This window comes from Mobula hypostoma, chromosome 29, assembly GCF_963921235.1.
Source record: "Mobula hypostoma chromosome 29, sMobHyp1.1, whole genome shotgun sequence".
Lineage (NCBI taxonomy): Eukaryota > Metazoa > Chordata > Chondrichthyes > Myliobatiformes > Myliobatidae > Mobula > Mobula hypostoma.
Window position 1 is genome coordinate 23,060,797 of NC_086125.1, and position 16,729 is coordinate 23,077,525.

The following is a 16,729-nucleotide window of genomic DNA, read 5'->3' on the forward strand; positions in this document are numbered from 1 at the left end:
AGACCAGTTGTGTTTACAAATTCTGAACTTAAAATCAACCCCCTCAGTCTCGGCAGAGCTGGATCTGAGTCTGACTGACAGGAGAATTATCCAATCATCTCCATTCTTTCTACAATTCACCCTGAATAATGACACATTGCAGTTGACAATGTTGCTATGATGATATTTATTTATTAAGATACTTTGATTAAATGAATTTTGATCAACGTACAGTGATTTTCAAGCATGCACAACTTTGTAAATAAACAACTTTACTTCAATTGAAAATATCACATAAGCATGTTCTTATACACATAGTTTTTAAACTATAGTAGCAAGTATCTTCTACATGTTGGTTCATTGCATAAAGGAAGAAGAGAAGGTGTGGTATTTGTTCTATTGGTGCATAAGTTAGCCAATCACAGCCTGGCTAAATTGCCCTCAGTACCCTAAGTGGTGTGTGTGTGTACGTGACCAGTGCGCATGTGCTTTAGGTCTGTGTATGTGTTTGTCTTTGTGTGAACGCGGACTGTGTATATATCCAAGTTGTGTATCAATCTACTACATGGGTTTGGTATCTGTCAGTCAGGTCTACATGTGTATGCCTGATCTGTATGTGTCTGAGCTGTATAGATGCACCAGTCTGGACTTTGTACGGACGTCCCTTTAGAAAAGAGAAGACGAAGAATTTCTTTAGCCAGAAGGTGGTTCGTTGCCACAGATGGCTGTGGAGGTCAAGTCGTTGGCATATTTAAAGCAGAGGTTGATGGGTTCTTGATTAGTAAGGCTGTCGATGGTTATGGAAAGAAGCTAGGAGAACGGATGCTAGAGGCATAATAAATCAGCAATGATCGAATGGCAGAGCAGACTCAAATGGCCTAATACTGTTCCCACTTCTTATGGTCTTACAGTTTGCAACATGTTCTCAACCTTGTTAGCACTGCAGTCATAAGGAACAACAAGCAAAATAACAGAGGATGGCTTTGCAAAAGTTAGTAAATGTCCAGAAGTAAATTTATAATCATGTATACAAAAATACCATCTCTCACACACATTCCTATGCAGACTCAATTTCATACATACACTTAAAGACTAAATTAAAAATGAGCATTTTCAACAAATTCAGGACAAGTCAACTAACTCTGGAGGTGTAACCAGACCTGAAATGTAACTTTTGTCATTGGGAGTGGAACTTAAACCCGCAATCCTCAGAGCCAGGAACAACAAGAGTGAGACACCATTAAAGAAAGAATCTCCACTGAGACAAGTCTTGTCATTGGGTCTTGAACCATCCCTCTGATTACATTGTTTTATAAGTCTGGATAAAACAAAACAGAGATTGCCATTAATTGTGTTGATCCAGTCCACATACAGTTAAGACCATCTTTACAGAGGTGAAAATTCCCTGTTCTTTGCCCTGGTCGCCTTGCCAGGAGAGACAGGACCCTGAGGTTTCTCTGTCAGCAGGAAGGACTGAGGGGTGCCACAGGGGTGCCACTATCACAGTTTGGACTTTCCAGAATTTGGAATTCCAACTCTGTCTGTAAGGAGTTTCCCTGTGACTGCTAGAGTTTCCTCCGGGAGTGCCGGTTTCCTGCCACGGTCCAAAGACATACTGGTTAGTAGATTAATTGGTTACTGTAAATTGTCCTGTGATTAGGCTGGTGTTAAATAGATGGGTTGCTGAGCGATGCAGCTCGTAGGCTTGTTCCACGCTAATATCCAAATGAAACTAAATTTTAAAAATGGGAACAAAAGCCACAGTGTGGTCATCACCTACAGTGGCCCATAATAGTCTGTTGGACTGGCGCCCACTTATGTGGGGTGTGAAGAGGATGGGGCAAGGCTGAGATATCTTACCATGACCCTGCACACACCACTCCCAGCAAGGGGAGCAAACTGCCTTGTTATTCAATCATCGGGGGTCTCAGCCAGCAGCAGAGAGACAAGTGGAGGCAGCAACATTCCCACCATCTCCATGGTTCTGAACTTCAGTTCTACTACCGTAGAACTCTAACTGGCTGGTTGCAGGGGCTCTGCTTGTCTGGAGCTGAGATCATGACAGAAGACTGCTGGAATCCAAAAGTGTGTTGGATCAGCTATTTTCACGATGTAATTCATACTCATGGAGTTCCTTACCAGGAGACCATTGTCATTGCAGACTGGTAATACTATTCCCTCCTTGCTGACAATCAACACAGATGCACCTCAGAGATGTGTGCTTATCCTACTGCTCTACTCTGTTATACAGTGTAGAAACAGGCTTTTGGCTAACTGGTCCATGCTGACTAAGATGTCCCCATCCAAGCTAGTCCCATTTGCCCATGTTTGCCCCATATCCCTCTAAACATTTTCAATCCATATACCCGTTCATCTATCTCTTAAAAGCTATCATAATGCATAACTCAACCACTTCCTCCAGCAGCTCCTGTCACACACTTATCACCATTTGAATGAAATGATTCCCTTAAGTTCCTATTAAATATTTTCCCTCTTACCTTAAACCTTTTCACTCCAGTTCTTGAGACCCTAACCTGGGAAAAGGACAAGGCATTCACCCTTTCTTTGCCCTTCTATTTTGCGCATCCCTGTAAGTCTCAGTCTCCTGTACTCCAAGGAGCAAAGTCCTAGCTGAACCAACCTCTTCCAATAACTCAGTTCCTTCAGTCCTGGCAACATCCTTGTAGATATTTTTTGTACTCTCTCCAGTTTAATAACATCTTTCCTCTCTCAGGGCAACCAAAACTGAGCACTTTACTCCATGCCAAAAGCCCTCTTCGCAACCCTCTCTACCCATGACTCCACCATCAGAGAATCATTCAATATTCAAGTTTATTACCACATGTTCAGTATATCAAATTGTTCGGTGAAATTCGTTGTTTGCATTAACAACCAACACACCTGAGGGTGTGCTGGGGGCAGCCCGCAAGTGTTGCCACACATTCCAGTGCCAACATTGTATTGAACTGCCGCTGCTAAGTTAACAAATTTCACGTCACATGCCAGTGATAATAAACCTGATTCTGATTCTGACTTAACATGTCCACAAGGACTCGGCAGAATAAAACAGAACACAACAAATAAAAGAGCTGCAATACCCTCTGACCCTTGCACATACACACTCCTTTAACTCCATGACAGGTCTCCAGTCTCCAGCTTCCAATGGACTTGGACTTGTCTACTTGCAGTCCAGGATCTCCCTGTTCTTCAACACTTCCCAGGGCCCCAGGGCCCTGCATACTCTGTGAAAATCCTACCTGGATTTGACTTTCCAAATTTCACTTCTCCAAATTCATCTCCATTTGCCATTCTGTGGTCTATTTACTCAGCTGGTCAAGATCCCCTTGTGATTTTTGACTATCTGCTTTATTGTCCACTATTTCACCTATTTTAGTATTATTTGCAAACTTACCAACTATGTCTTGTACATTCTTATCCAGATTGGGATCTAGATGACAAATAACAATGGGCCCAGTACCAACCCCTTCTTTCTACTTCCCCAGATGTGTAAAGAGAAACAGGTAACTTTTCGGATAGATGGCTTTCCACAGGAACAGTTCAGATGCAAGATCATCAACCTGAATATTTCTCCTACAGATGCAGCCCATGCTACTAAAAGTTTCTGTCCTTTAGCATAAAAACTCCTTACCTCGTTTGTGTTCACCTCAGTCTGTACGGATTCAGTGGTGTAACTCTTGTGCTTACTGGTCACCCATTTCCGGAATTCATTAACGACCTTCAATGAGATGAGATTAATTCAGCCAATTATTGCCTTTGAGAACACTTTCATCTGTTCAACATGCTGTGTCCAAAAATCAGGAAAGAATTTAAATTTATGTAATAACCTCTTCTACAGGCAGCTTCACTGATACTTCCTATTCAGTCGGTCAATTAGGGTTGGACTTTCTACCCTCAGCCTCCATGTGAACTATGCAAAGTCCCTTGGGGCTGTTGGATTGGGGTGTAGAATTGTTAACACAAGAAGTTCTGTAGATGCTGAAAATCAAGAGCAATACACACACACACACACACACACACACACACACACACAACGCTGGAGGAACTCAGCAGGTCAGGCAGCATCCACAGAAACCTTTCTGGCCGACACCCTTCGTCAGGACATCCCAACTGTAGAATTGTTAATTTTCTTGTAGTTTAATTTGTCTATTCTTACTTTTTTTTATTTAATCACCTAGGTACATACATACGTTTTTTCAGTGAAATTTCCAATAATCACTATACAGCTGATTTTGTATTTTTCTAGAAACTTCTTAGTTTTTAGCAGCAGGTGTTATGCCATACAAATCTGGATTATTTTAATAGTTAATTCTTCTAATGGGGTTTAGAAAAATGAAGAGGGACATCAATGAAATCTACTGAATATTGGAAGACCCTGATAAAATGGACATGGAGAGGATGTTTTCAATAGTAGGAGAGCCTAGGACCAAAGGGCACAGTCTCAGAAACGAAGGTCATCACTTTAGTACAGAGACAAGGAGGAATTTTTTAGCCTGAGGGTGGTGAATCTATGGAATTCTGTGCTACTGGCGGCTGTCAAGGCCAAGTCATTTGGTATATTTAAAGAAGAGACTGATAGTTTCTTGAATAGTAAGGGTGTCAAAGGTTACATGGAGAAAGCAGGAGAATGGGGTTGAGATGGAAAATATATCAGCAATGATGGAATGAAGGAGCAGGTACGATGGGCCAGATAACCCAATTCTGCTCCTAACTCTGGTCTTATGGCATTATGCCGATGAAACTCCTCTGCACCCACTCCGGAGGAATCATACCCTTTCTAGATAGAGGTGACCAATACTGCACTCAGTATTCCTCGTGCAACCTCACCAAAGATTTATACAGCTGTACGATAACTTCCATGCTTTTCTATTCTATGTCCTAAGGTTCGCATCCCATATATTTTCTTTACAACCTGTGCCATTACCTTCAAGGATCTATGGAGTTGTACACCAAGGTATCCCTGTCCCTCAATACTCCCTTAAAACCTGACATTCATTGTCAACGTCAAAGTCAAAGTAAATTTATAATCAAAGTATGTACATGTCACCACATGAGATTCATTTTCTTACCGGTATTTACAGGAAATTAAAGAAATACCACAGAATTTATGAAAAAAGATGACGCATAAACACCAACAAACAACCAATGTGCAAAAGAAGACAAATTGTGCAGATAAAAAAATACTGAGAAACTGCGTTGTAGGGTCCTTGAAAGTGAGTCTGTAGGTTGTGGAATCGATTCAGAGTTGAGACGAGTGAAGCTATTTAGAAGCCTGATGATTGTAGAGTAGGGCTCTACACTTGACCTCATCTCTTCACACTCATCATCATTAAATTCTAACTTCCATGGCTCTGTGCATCTTACCTGTTGATCAAGGTCTGTCTGTAGCCTGAGACTGCCCTCCGCTCTAACTAGAATGCCAGAAGGCAGTGGATTCTGAGTCTTTGAAAAACTTTAGGAAGATGTAGAGAGCTCTTGGATAGGAAAGGGGTTGAAAGGTCATCATGAGGAATAAAGATTTGAGGTCACATTCAGATCAGCCTGACCTTATTAAATAGCAGTGGAAACGTGAAGGTCCACGTGTTGGATTCTTGCTCCCAATTCACAGTTCATTAAAAGATTATGTAAGCCTTCATTACAATGACAAGTGTGCAGAGAGTAGGACCAGAGGAGAATATGTTTCCGTAGGGAAGAGGTCCTTACCTGGCGATTGAAAACACAGTAAATAAGGAAAATGAATAGACCCTGGAAGCTGGCAAAAACATTAAATAAGTGGGCGAACACCGTAGTGCTCTCATCAACACGAAATATTCCAAAGATCCACGTGCATCCCAAAACAAATATCCGTGCGCCCGCCTTAATGGTTAGGGTTCTGTAGAAAAGAAGAAAAACAGACCCATGTGAATGAAAGGCACGGGAATGAAGAAATGCATTTCATAGGGGATCTTTCATACCCTCAGCGTTTTCTCAGCAGCCAACAGCATATTCTTAAAGTGTTTATTGGATACATTGCTGGTCCCCCAGGCATCACTAGAAAGGACGTTGTTTATTGCATCAAAATTGCCCTTGAGAAGGTTGGTGGTGAACTGCCTCCTTGAAGTCCTGCTTCCCTTCTGGGTCAGGTGCTCCCACGGGGAGGTGGATGAGTGAGTCCCAGAACTTAGACCCAGTTATGATAGAGGAATCAGAATCAGGTTTATTATCACCAGCATTTGTCGTGAAATTTGTTAACTTGTTCAATGCAATATATGATGATATAGAAAGAAAAAAAGTAAATATATATATGTATGTATATTAAATAGTTTAAAAATAGTATATAAAAGACATGAGGTAGTGTTCATGGGTTCAATGCCTATTTAAGAACTGTATGGCATATCAGAAAAAGCTGTTCCTGAATCGCAGAGTGTGAGCCTTCGGGCTTCTGTACCTCCTGCCTGATGGTAACAATGAGAAAAGGGCCTGCCCTGGGTAATGGGGGTCCTTAATAATGGACGTTGCCTTTCTGAGGCACTGCTCCTTGAAGATAGAAACATAGAAACATAGAAAATAGGTGCAGGAGTAGGCCATTCGGCCCTTCGAGCCTGCACCGCCATTCAGTATGATCATGGCTGATCATCCAACTCAGAACCCTGTACCAGCATTCCCCCCATACTCCCTGATCCCTTTAGCCACAAGGGCCATATCTAACTCCCTCTTAAATATAGCCAATGAACTGGCCTCAACTGTTTCCTGTGGCAGAGAATTCCACAGATTCACCACTCTCTGTGTGAAGAAGTTTTTCCTCATCTCAGTCCTAAAAGGCTTCCCCTTTATCCTCAAACTGTGACCCCTCGTTCTGGACTTCCCCAACATCGGGAACAATCTTCCTGCATCTAGCCTGTCCAATCCCTTTAGAATTTTATTTGTTTCTATCAGATCCCCCCTCAATCTTCTAAATTCCAAGGAGCATAAGCCTAGTCAATCCAGTCTTTCATCATATGAACGTCTTGCCATCCCAGGAATCAATCTGGTGAACCTTCTTTGTACTCCCTCTATGGCAAGAATGTCTTTCCTCAGATTAGGGGACCAAAACTGCACACAATATTCCAGGTGTGGTCTCACCAAGGCCTTGTACGACTGCAGTAGTACCTCCCTGCTCCTGTACTCGAATCCTCTTGCTATGAATGCCAGCATACCATTCGCCTTTTTCACCGCCTGCTGTACCTGCATGCCCACGTTCAATGACTGGTGTATAATGACACCCAGGTCTCGTTGCACCTCCCCTCTTCCTAATCGGCCACCATCCAGATAATAATCTGTTTTCCTGTTTTTGCCACCAAAGTGGATAACCTCACATTTGTCCACATTAAATTGCATCTGCCATGAATTTGCCCACTCACCCAACCTATCCAAGTCACCCTGCATCCTCTTAGCATCCTCCTCACAGCTAACACTGCCGCCCAGCTTCGTGTCATCCGCAAACTTGGAGATGCTGCATTTAATTCCCTCATCTAAGTCATTAATATATATTATAAACAACTGGGGTCCCAGCACTGAGCCCTGCGGTATCCCACTAGTCACTGCCTGCCATTCTGAAAAGGTTCTGTTTATTCCCACTCTTTGCTTCCTGTCTGCCAACCAATTCTCCATCCACATCAATACCATACCCCCAATACCATGTGCTTTAAGTTTGCACACTAATCTCCTATGTGGGACTTTGTCAAAAGCCTTTTGAAAATCCAAATATACCACATCCACTGGTTCTCCCCTATCCACTCTACTAGTTACATTCTCAAAAAATTCTGTGAGATTCGTCAGATATGATTTTCCTTTCACAAATCCATGCTGACTTTGTCCGATGATTTTACCGCTTTCCGAATGTGCTGTTATCACATCTTTGATAACTGACTCTAGCATTTTCCCCACCACCGATGTTAGGCTAACTGGTCTATAATTCCCCGGTTTCTCTCTCCCTCCTTTTTTAAAAAGGTGTCTGGGATACTACGGAGGCTAGTACCCAGTATGGAGCTAACTAATTTTATGACTTTCTGTAGCTTCTTTCAGTCCTGTGCAGTAGATCCCTCCCTGCCCCCCGTACCAGACAGTGATGTAGCCTGTCAGAATGCTCTCCACAGTACATAGTATATTGTATAAAACAGAAGAAACAGAAACAGGAGCTGCTATTTAGCCCCTTAAGACCATAAGACATAGGAACAGAATTAGGCCATTCAGCCCATCGAGTCTGGTCTACCATTCCATCATGGCTGACCCTGGATTCCACTCAACCCCAAACACCTGACTTCTCGCCATACCCTTTGATGCCCTGAGCGATCGGGAAATGATCAACTTCCTCCTTAAATCTATGCACCAACTTGGCCTCCACCACAGTCCATGGTAGAGCATTCCACAGACTTATTACTGTCTGGCTACAAAATTCCACCTTATCTCTGTTCTAAAGGGTCACCTCTCAATTTTGAGGTTGTGCCCTCTAGTTCTGGATACCCCCACCATAGGAAACATCCTCTCCACATCCACCCTATCTAATTCTTTCAACATTGGGTAGGTTTCAATGAAATCCCCACGCATTCTTATGAATTCCAATGAGTACAGGCCCAAAGCTGCCAAATGCTGCTGATATGTTAACACCTTCATTGCTGGTATCATCCTCATGAACCTCCTCTGGACTCTGTCCAAAGACAACACATCCATCTGCGAAATGGGGCCCAAAACTGTTGACAATATTCTAAGTGTTGCCTGACTAGTGTCTTATAAAGGCTCAGCATTATTTCCTTGCTTTTGTATTCTATTCCTCTTGAAATAAATGCCTACATTGCATTTGCCTTCTTTACCACAGACTCAACCTGTAAATTATCCTTCTGGGAGTCTTGCACAAGGACTCCTAAATCCCTTTGCACCTCTGATGTTTGAAGCTTCTCCCCATTTAGATAATAGTCCATACTATTGTTCCTTTTACCAAAATGTATTATCATACATTTCCCAACACTGTATTCCATCTGCCACTTTTTGCCCATTCTTCCAATTTGTCTAAGCCCTACCATAATCGCATTGCTTCCTCAGCACTACCTACCCCTTCACCTATCTTCACCTAACTTTTCCACAAAACCATCAATTCCATTATCTAAATCATTGACAAACAATGTGAAAAGTAGCAGTCCCAATACTGACCCCTGAGGAATACCACTAGTCATTGGCAGCCAACCAGAAAAGGCCCCTTTTATTCCCACTCACTGCCTCCTGCCTGCCAGCCATTCCTCTATCCATGCCAGTATCTTTCCTGTAACGCCATAGAATTTTACCCTGTTAAGCAGTCTCATGTGTGGCACCTTATCATATGCCTTCTAAAAATCCAAGTAATTGACATCCACTCCCTCTCCTTTGCCAATCCTACTTGTTACTTCCTCGAAGAATTCTAACAGATTTGTCAGGCAAGATTTCCCTTTGGAGAAACCATGCTGACTATAACTTATTTTATCATTAGTCTCCAAGTATCTCAAAACCCTATCCTTAATAATAGACTCCAAAACTTTCCTAACCACTGAGGATAGGCTACTACTACTACGTCGACTCAGGCCTAGGGGGCCGGCGTCGGGCACGATGACAGACTCTCTACTTCTCCCTCTCCCTCATCGGTGTGTTCAGTTCATCTACATTAGCTGCGCCGCTGTCTTCTAGGAGCGTGTTGACCATAGTCTTGGGAGGGTGCCCAGGGTTCATCCTTCCGTGCTTGGGCTCCCATATGATGACTAGGCTGGCAGGTAGCTCGGGGTGGCGTAGACAGTGCCCCGCTAGTTGCAGTCTTCTCGCCTCGATTTTAGTGGTGAGCATCGGTATGTCGTCATAGAGCTCAATGTTCATCATGTGCTGTTGCCAACTCACGTCAAGAGCCAACCGGAGCATTTGAGTATAGCAACCATCTAGAGACTTTCGCATCGCCTTGGTGAATGTCCATGTCTCACATCCGTACGTGCGAATGGACTCTATGACTGCTATGAAGATCCTCTTTTTAAGCCCTCTGGTCAGGTTTGACTTCCAAATTTCCTTCATGTCGTTCATAGCCCTCCACGTCAGCGCCTTCCATATCTTTATGTCCTTCTCCGAACTCATCATTCTTGACCCGAGGTATTTGAAGTCAAAGATTTTGTTAATGGTATCATTCTTTACAGTCTTGAGAGTACCTTTGTCACAGTTAAATGCCATGTACTCTATCTTTTTAGCGTTTAGGTGAAGTCCAACTTTATTGCACTCAATTTCCACTTTTGTCAGTAGCTGCTGTGCTTCCTCCGTCTGGTCAGAGAGCAGGACTATGTCATCTGCAAAATCGAGATCTGTGAGCGTAACTGGTCTGACCCTTTTGGTTCGCCCTGGTTTTATGGTAAAACCAAGCTTGTCATGATCTTTGGTAGCTTGACTAGAGCATAATCAAGGACGTTTATAAAGATGTAGGGTGCCAGAGTGTCTCCTTCATCACACCAGCTAGGAGCTCGAACGCTGCTGTTTCTCGGTCTGGTGATACAACTTTCGCATGGTTTTGGTATAGCTGGACTCTATTGCTCTCAGTAGACGGTCTGGCACTCCGTAAGCTTTCAGGATCTTCAGCATTTTACTTCAGTGAATGGAGTCAAAAGCTTTGCGAAAATCAATGAAAGTAAGCACAGCTGGTCGGTTGTTCTTCTTGACTTCCTCGATGATTCTGCAGACAGCAAGTACTCGCATTACTGTTGTGCGCTTCTGCCGAAAACTATTCTGATTGAATCTTAGCTTAGGGTCAATGGCGGTGTGAAGCCCGTTCAAGATCATCCGATTGTATAACTTTGCTAAGATGCAGGTCAAGCTGATACCATGGTAGTTATCTGTCTTCGTGAGGGATCCAGACTTGGGGACTGGGATAATGTTTGAGAGTGACCACTATTCTGGTTTATCGCCTTCTGGTTTGCCGTATTACATATGCCCAGCAAGATGTTGTCCAGGTCGCAGTTCTTCAAGACATCTGGTGGTATCCCATCTGGTCCAGCTCTCCTGCCCTGTTTGAGTGCATATTTGGCTTTCTTCAGTTCCGCAATTGTGAAGGTCGTCACCGATGTCGACTTGCATTAGTATCGTGGGTATGTCCTCTTCTTCTTCCGTGATCATTGGAGGGCTTCCCAGCAGGTTCTAAAAGTGGGTAAACCATGTTTGGACACAGTCCTCTGCTGTTTTACCATTTATTTGACCTGATGGGGTCTTCTTCGGTCTGCTGATCTCATTGACTAGGTGCCATGCTTCTCCATACTGCTTGTCTTCATTAGCAGCCTCTACCTCTCTAATCCTCTCAGCTAATTCCTCTTCCTTCAGTCGTTCGTAGGTGGCAAAGAGATTCTTCTTTGCTGACTTGAACTTGTCTCTTAGCTCTTCTGTTTCGATCCTTCTAAGTTCGACATGAGAGAGGTTAGGCTAACTGGACTATTATTTTGCCTTCCTCCCTTCTTAAAGACTGGAGTAACATTGGCAATCTTTCTGTCCTCCAGGATCATGCCGGAATCAAGTGATTCTTTAAAGTTCATGACCAATGTATCTATTATCTCTTCAGTCCTCTCTTAGGTCGCTGGCATGTAGTCCATCTGGCCCAGGTGACTTATCCACCTTAAGATCTTTGAGTTTGCCTAGCACTTTTCCCTTTGTAATAGCAATGGCACTCACTCCTGCACCATGATGCTCAAGAGCATCCTTTGTCTTCGCTGCTGTCTACCAAAGTGAAGATAAATGCAAAATACCCATTAGGTTCATCTGCCATTTCTTTGTCCCCCATTACTACCTCACCAGCATCATTTTCCAGTGATCGAATATCATCTCACACCTCCCTTTTCCTCTTTATATAACTGAAAAAACTTTGGGTATCCTGCTTTATATTATTGGCTAGTTTGCACTCATATTTCATCTTTTCCCTTCTTATAGTTTTTTTTGTTGCCTTTTGTTGGATTTTAAAAGCTTCCCAATCATCCAACTTTCCACTCACTTTTGCTACCTTATATGCCCTTTCCTTGGCTTTTATGTAGTCCTTAACCTCTTTTGTCAGCCACAGTTGCCTACCCCTGCCATTTGGATTCTTCCTCTGTGGGACATATCTATTCTGCACCTTGTGAACTATTGCCAGAAACTTCAGCCACCTCTGCTCTGCCATCATTCCTGCCAGTATCCCCCTCCATCCACCGGGGAAGCTTCTCTCTCATGCCTCTGTAATTCCCTGTATTCCACTGCGATATAGATAGATGTAAATTATGCTGCTCCCTCTTAAACTGCAGAATGAATTCAATCATAGTATGATCACTGTCTCCTAAGCGTTTCTTTATGTGAAGCTCCCTAAGAAGATCTGGGTTATTACACAACACCCAATATAAGATAGCCTTTCCCCTACTAGGCTCAAGCACAAGCTGCTCTAAAAAGCCATCTCATAGGCATTCCACAAATTCCATCTCTTGCGATCCAACACCAACCTGATTTTCCCAATCCCCCTGCATATCGAAGTCCCCCATTACAATTGTGACATTACCCTTCTTACGTGTCTTTTTCAGTTCCCTTTGCAACCTGAACCCCACATCTTGGCTACTATCCGGAGGCCTATATATGATCCCCATAATGGTTTTTTTTTAAGCGTTGTGACGAGAATACACATAAAATTAAGATGTTTGCTGGCCTGGGCTAGCATCAGTGGCATCAGCAGTTGGTCTGCCACCTGCCCTCAGGGGAAGGAGAGATAAGGAACAATGGAGCAGCGTCTGGAGATGTGTAATGAAGGGACGTGGGAGAGAGAGCTGTCGGGAGCGGCTTCCCCTTTGAACCCTGAACTGTTTGAAGTGGTGGACAGGCGATGCCCCAGCAGGGGGATAAAAAGGGACAGGTTTCCTAAGGCAGGACACACGACACCCGAGGTAACGAGACCCTGGAAGCGGTACGCCTCTCACGAGTCGGTGAGAAGTATCAGACAACGCCCGGGGTGGAAAGGTACGATCAGCGGGAACCCGGTGTGTGTCCGCCCTTGCCTGGGTGCCGGGTTCACTGCAGAGGATCGACCGCATCTGGAGGAGGGGTCACAGTCGGTGACCTCAGGTGACATCACCAAGGACCCGCCCAAAAGCTGCTTGTGAGCCATCTCGCTGGTCTGTGAGTGAAGCCGTTTCTGAATGATCAGTTGTTCCTGTTCTCTCTCTCTCTCCCCCCATGTTGTCCATCGCCATGGCAACGATTACTGCGAACTGAACTACTAAACTGGACTGAACTTTGAGTCACTTTGAACTTTGGTCATTTACCCCTAGACAACGATAGAGCTTGATTGATGCTGTTATCTTAATTCTGTGCACATGTGTGGCTATCATTGCTGAACGGTTGCATTTATTATCCTTTCGATTACTGTGTTGCTTGTTTCTTTAATAAAACTTTCTTAGTTCTAGTACTCCAGACTCCAACTGAGTGATCCATTTCTGCTGGTTTGGCAACCCAGTTACGGGGTACGTAACAGCGTACAATCTTTTAACTCCACCCACAAAGATTCAACATTCTTTGACCCTATGTCTCCTCTTTCTAAAGATGTAATTACATGTCTTACCAACAGAGCCACATCACCACTGCCTTCCTGCCTGTCCTTTCGATAAAAAGTATATCCTTTGATATTAAGCTCCCAATTATGGCCTTCTTTCAGCCAGGACTCAGTGATGTCCACAACATCATACCAACCAATCTCTAATTGCGTCATGAGTTCGTCCACCTTATTCTGAATTCTATGTGCATTTAAGTATAGCACCTTCAGTCCTGCATTCCTCATCCTATTGAATTTTGCCTCTGTGGTACAATTTAACTCTTTGCTCTGTCTGCATTTGTACCCAATCATTGGCTTGTCCTTCGTTACATTCATGTTACATCCATTATCTAACTGTAAACCTACCGGCTCATCCTCAGCTCTGTCATCCTGGTTCCCATCCCACTGTTATATTAGTTTAAACCACTCCCTTGATCCAGCTCAGTCATTTGTAAAGATCATGCACAGTCCAATCTTGCCTTTCGTACTCCCCCAAACCACTCGACTCTTTCATAATTCAAACGTCTGTCAACTTCTGTCTTGAAATATTTAATATCTCTACCTCCACACTGTTCTGGGGAATAGATTCACACTTTACCAAGTAAAGAAGTCCCTCCTCATTCCATTCTGAAAGGGGTCACCACTTATGCTGAAACTAGATGCCCCCAGTGGGAGAGCGTCATCTTAACACCTACCTTCTCAATCTCCTTCAGAATGTTTTACGTTACAAAGTGCCCCCTCTCACCCTATAAACTCAAGTAACCAAATATCAAAACTACGCAAATATTCTTCAAACATCGCCCCATCCAGCCTAGGAGTTAACTTGATGAACCTGTTCTGCAGGGCACAGCAGCCAATTTGCTTCCTGCAAGCTCCCACAAACAGTAACATAAGAAGGGTTCAGATCATCAGGTCATATTGATGTTTGACTAAGCTGACTTTTTATTTTCTTGAAGAATCCAGAGGCCAGGAGTTGGGTTTGGCTTGCCTGGTGTGTCAGACACTTAGGATAGACCAATAGTCCTTAACCTGTGAAATTCCTTCAATGGTGGTTAACAGGTTTAAACGCACTGACTGATAGGATCCCATGTTCATGGAGCTTGGGGAGACAGGGTTAGAGATGCATGAATGGTATTCAGGGTGACTGATGGATTTGGCTGTGAGGCTGTCATTCACCCTCAGGCCCCATGACCTACACCAGGCTGCTCAGAATCACCTCCTCCGTCCATGCAGCTCTGTCCCCAGAATGAGTACTTCTGTTGGAGAGCAATGTTCAAGTGCCTTCTGAAAACCCTCTGCCCCCCGCTTCTTTACCTTACTTGAGATTCCCTTCATAACACCATATTGCCTCTGCTTGCTCTCTCTCAGAATTTAGAAGTACAATCTTAATGGGACCTTAGTGATGGATCCCAGCTTTTGGTGAGACTGTCAGACTTATATTGTCTGTGAATCTGTTCCTGGCAGTGGGACCAGAGGAAGAGTGGCGGAATTACAGCCAATCCTGATGATGCCCTTACTCAGCATGGACACAAGGACATTCCTCTTGGGCAGCCTTTGGCCCAAGCTCTGGCCAGCTCCCTCCCCACTTCCACCGTTAACACCAGCAGAGATCAGCACCATGGACAGAGACACTCCCTGGGACCCAGCTCACTCTCAGCCCACTCACTCACCAGGGATCCATTGCAACAAAAAAGTTCTAATATAAAATACAGAGCTCATTTACTCCAATAGAACAGCAAATATGGTATATGTCAGTGATAATAAACCTTGATTCTGAGATGTGGGGTACGTACATGGATAGGGTGACAGGGGCATCCCCTCCCTATAATTATCTCGAGCAGGGGTTCCCAGCCCGAGGACCACTCGAGGTCCTAGTGATGTGTGTAAAGTGAGGTTGTTGATGCAAGTGCATATATTTACCCTGGAGTGTCAGATACACCCGACAGAATTGGCACATTCCCGTATGGGTCGAGCACCATGGGCTGGAAGTCAGAGTGTCTCTGTGTTCTGCGAGGTCATGAACAACAGCACCTTCTGGGAAAGAATTGTGCCCCATGTGAAGGACCAGAGAGGCTGGATGGTGCTGGACACTTAAAACATAGACCAGAGAACAGCACAGCGCAGTCTGGGCCTCTCTGCCCACAGTGTTGTGCTGACCTTTTAACGAAATCCAAGATTACTGTAAGTTAAACTTCCCTTCAACACTCCTTTCATCCATGATTCGTATGAGTCTCTTCCTGTAAATATCCTTATTGCCCCTGCCTCCACCACCAAACCCTGTAATGTATGCCAGGCACTTACTATCTGTGTTAAAAAAAACCTACCTCTGAAATCTCCCCCATCTTACTCCAGTCACCTCAAAATTGTGTCCTCTCATATCAGCGATTGCGGCCCTGGGAGAAAGGAGCTGGCTGTCCATTCTATCTACAGGTACAGTATGTCTCTCATCATCTTAACAACCCCATCAAGTCACTTACTTGGTTTCTTTCAGCTTCGATATCTCCTTGTTGCGTGAGTCAAAATGGTATTTCAGTAAGTAGAGGGTCCAGATTAATAGGGAAGAGTTGACCTGGAAAGAGAAAGAGAGAAACAGAGAGAGAGAGATGGTGAGAAAGAGGGAGAGACAGGGAGAAGGGGAGAGGGGGAGAGAAAGGAGAGAGAGTGGAAGAATGGGAGAGAGACAGAGAGGAGAGAGAGGGAGAGAGGTAGTGGGAGAAAGGGAGCAAGGGAGGAAGGGAGAGGGAGAGAGAGATAGAGAAAGAAGAGTGCGGCAGAGAGAGACAGAAAGGAGAGAGAGGGAGAGGGAGGAAGAGGGAGAGATGGAGAGAGGGAGCAAGACAGGGAAAGAGAGGAGGGGCAGGGTGCGAGGGAGAGGGAGAGTGAGGGAAGGAGAAGAAGATGGGGAGAGAGGGAGAGTGAGATGGAAAGGGAGAGTGAGGGGAAGGAGGGCAGAGGGAATGGGAAAGTGTGAGGGAAAGAGAGGGAGAGAATGGGAGAGAAAGGAGAGAAGTAGTGAGAGAGTGAGAGGGAGAATGGGAGGTGGAGAGGGAGGGAAGAAAGAGGGAGGGAGAATGAGGTAGAAAGGGAGAAAAAGAAAGGTGGAGGGGGGGCGAGAAAAGCAGAGAAAGGGAGAGCGACGGAGAGAGAGGGAGAGAGAGGGTGGAACAGGGGGAGATAGGGAAA

General features: G+C 44.3%; 1 protein-coding gene across 1 annotated transcript in view; it reads right to left on the minus strand.

The window, feature by feature from the left end:
- Positions 1 to 290: 290 nt before the first annotated feature.
- Positions 291 to 16,729, minus strand: part of LOC134339348 (adhesion G protein-coupled receptor E1-like) — a 53,745-nt gene continuing 37,306 nt past the window's right edge. The window contains exons 14-17 of the mRNA XM_063035764.1: positions 16,024 to 16,115; positions 5,701 to 5,869; positions 3,629 to 3,715; positions 291 to 1,297 (exon numbers count right to left, since the gene is read on the minus strand). Of these exons, the coding sequence (XP_062891834.1) occupies positions 1,280 to 1,297; positions 3,629 to 3,715; positions 5,701 to 5,869; positions 16,024 to 16,115 (366 nt within the window). The 3' untranslated portion in view covers positions 291 to 1,279. The remainder of the gene's footprint in view (positions 1,298 to 3,628; positions 3,716 to 5,700; positions 5,870 to 16,023; positions 16,116 to 16,729) is intronic.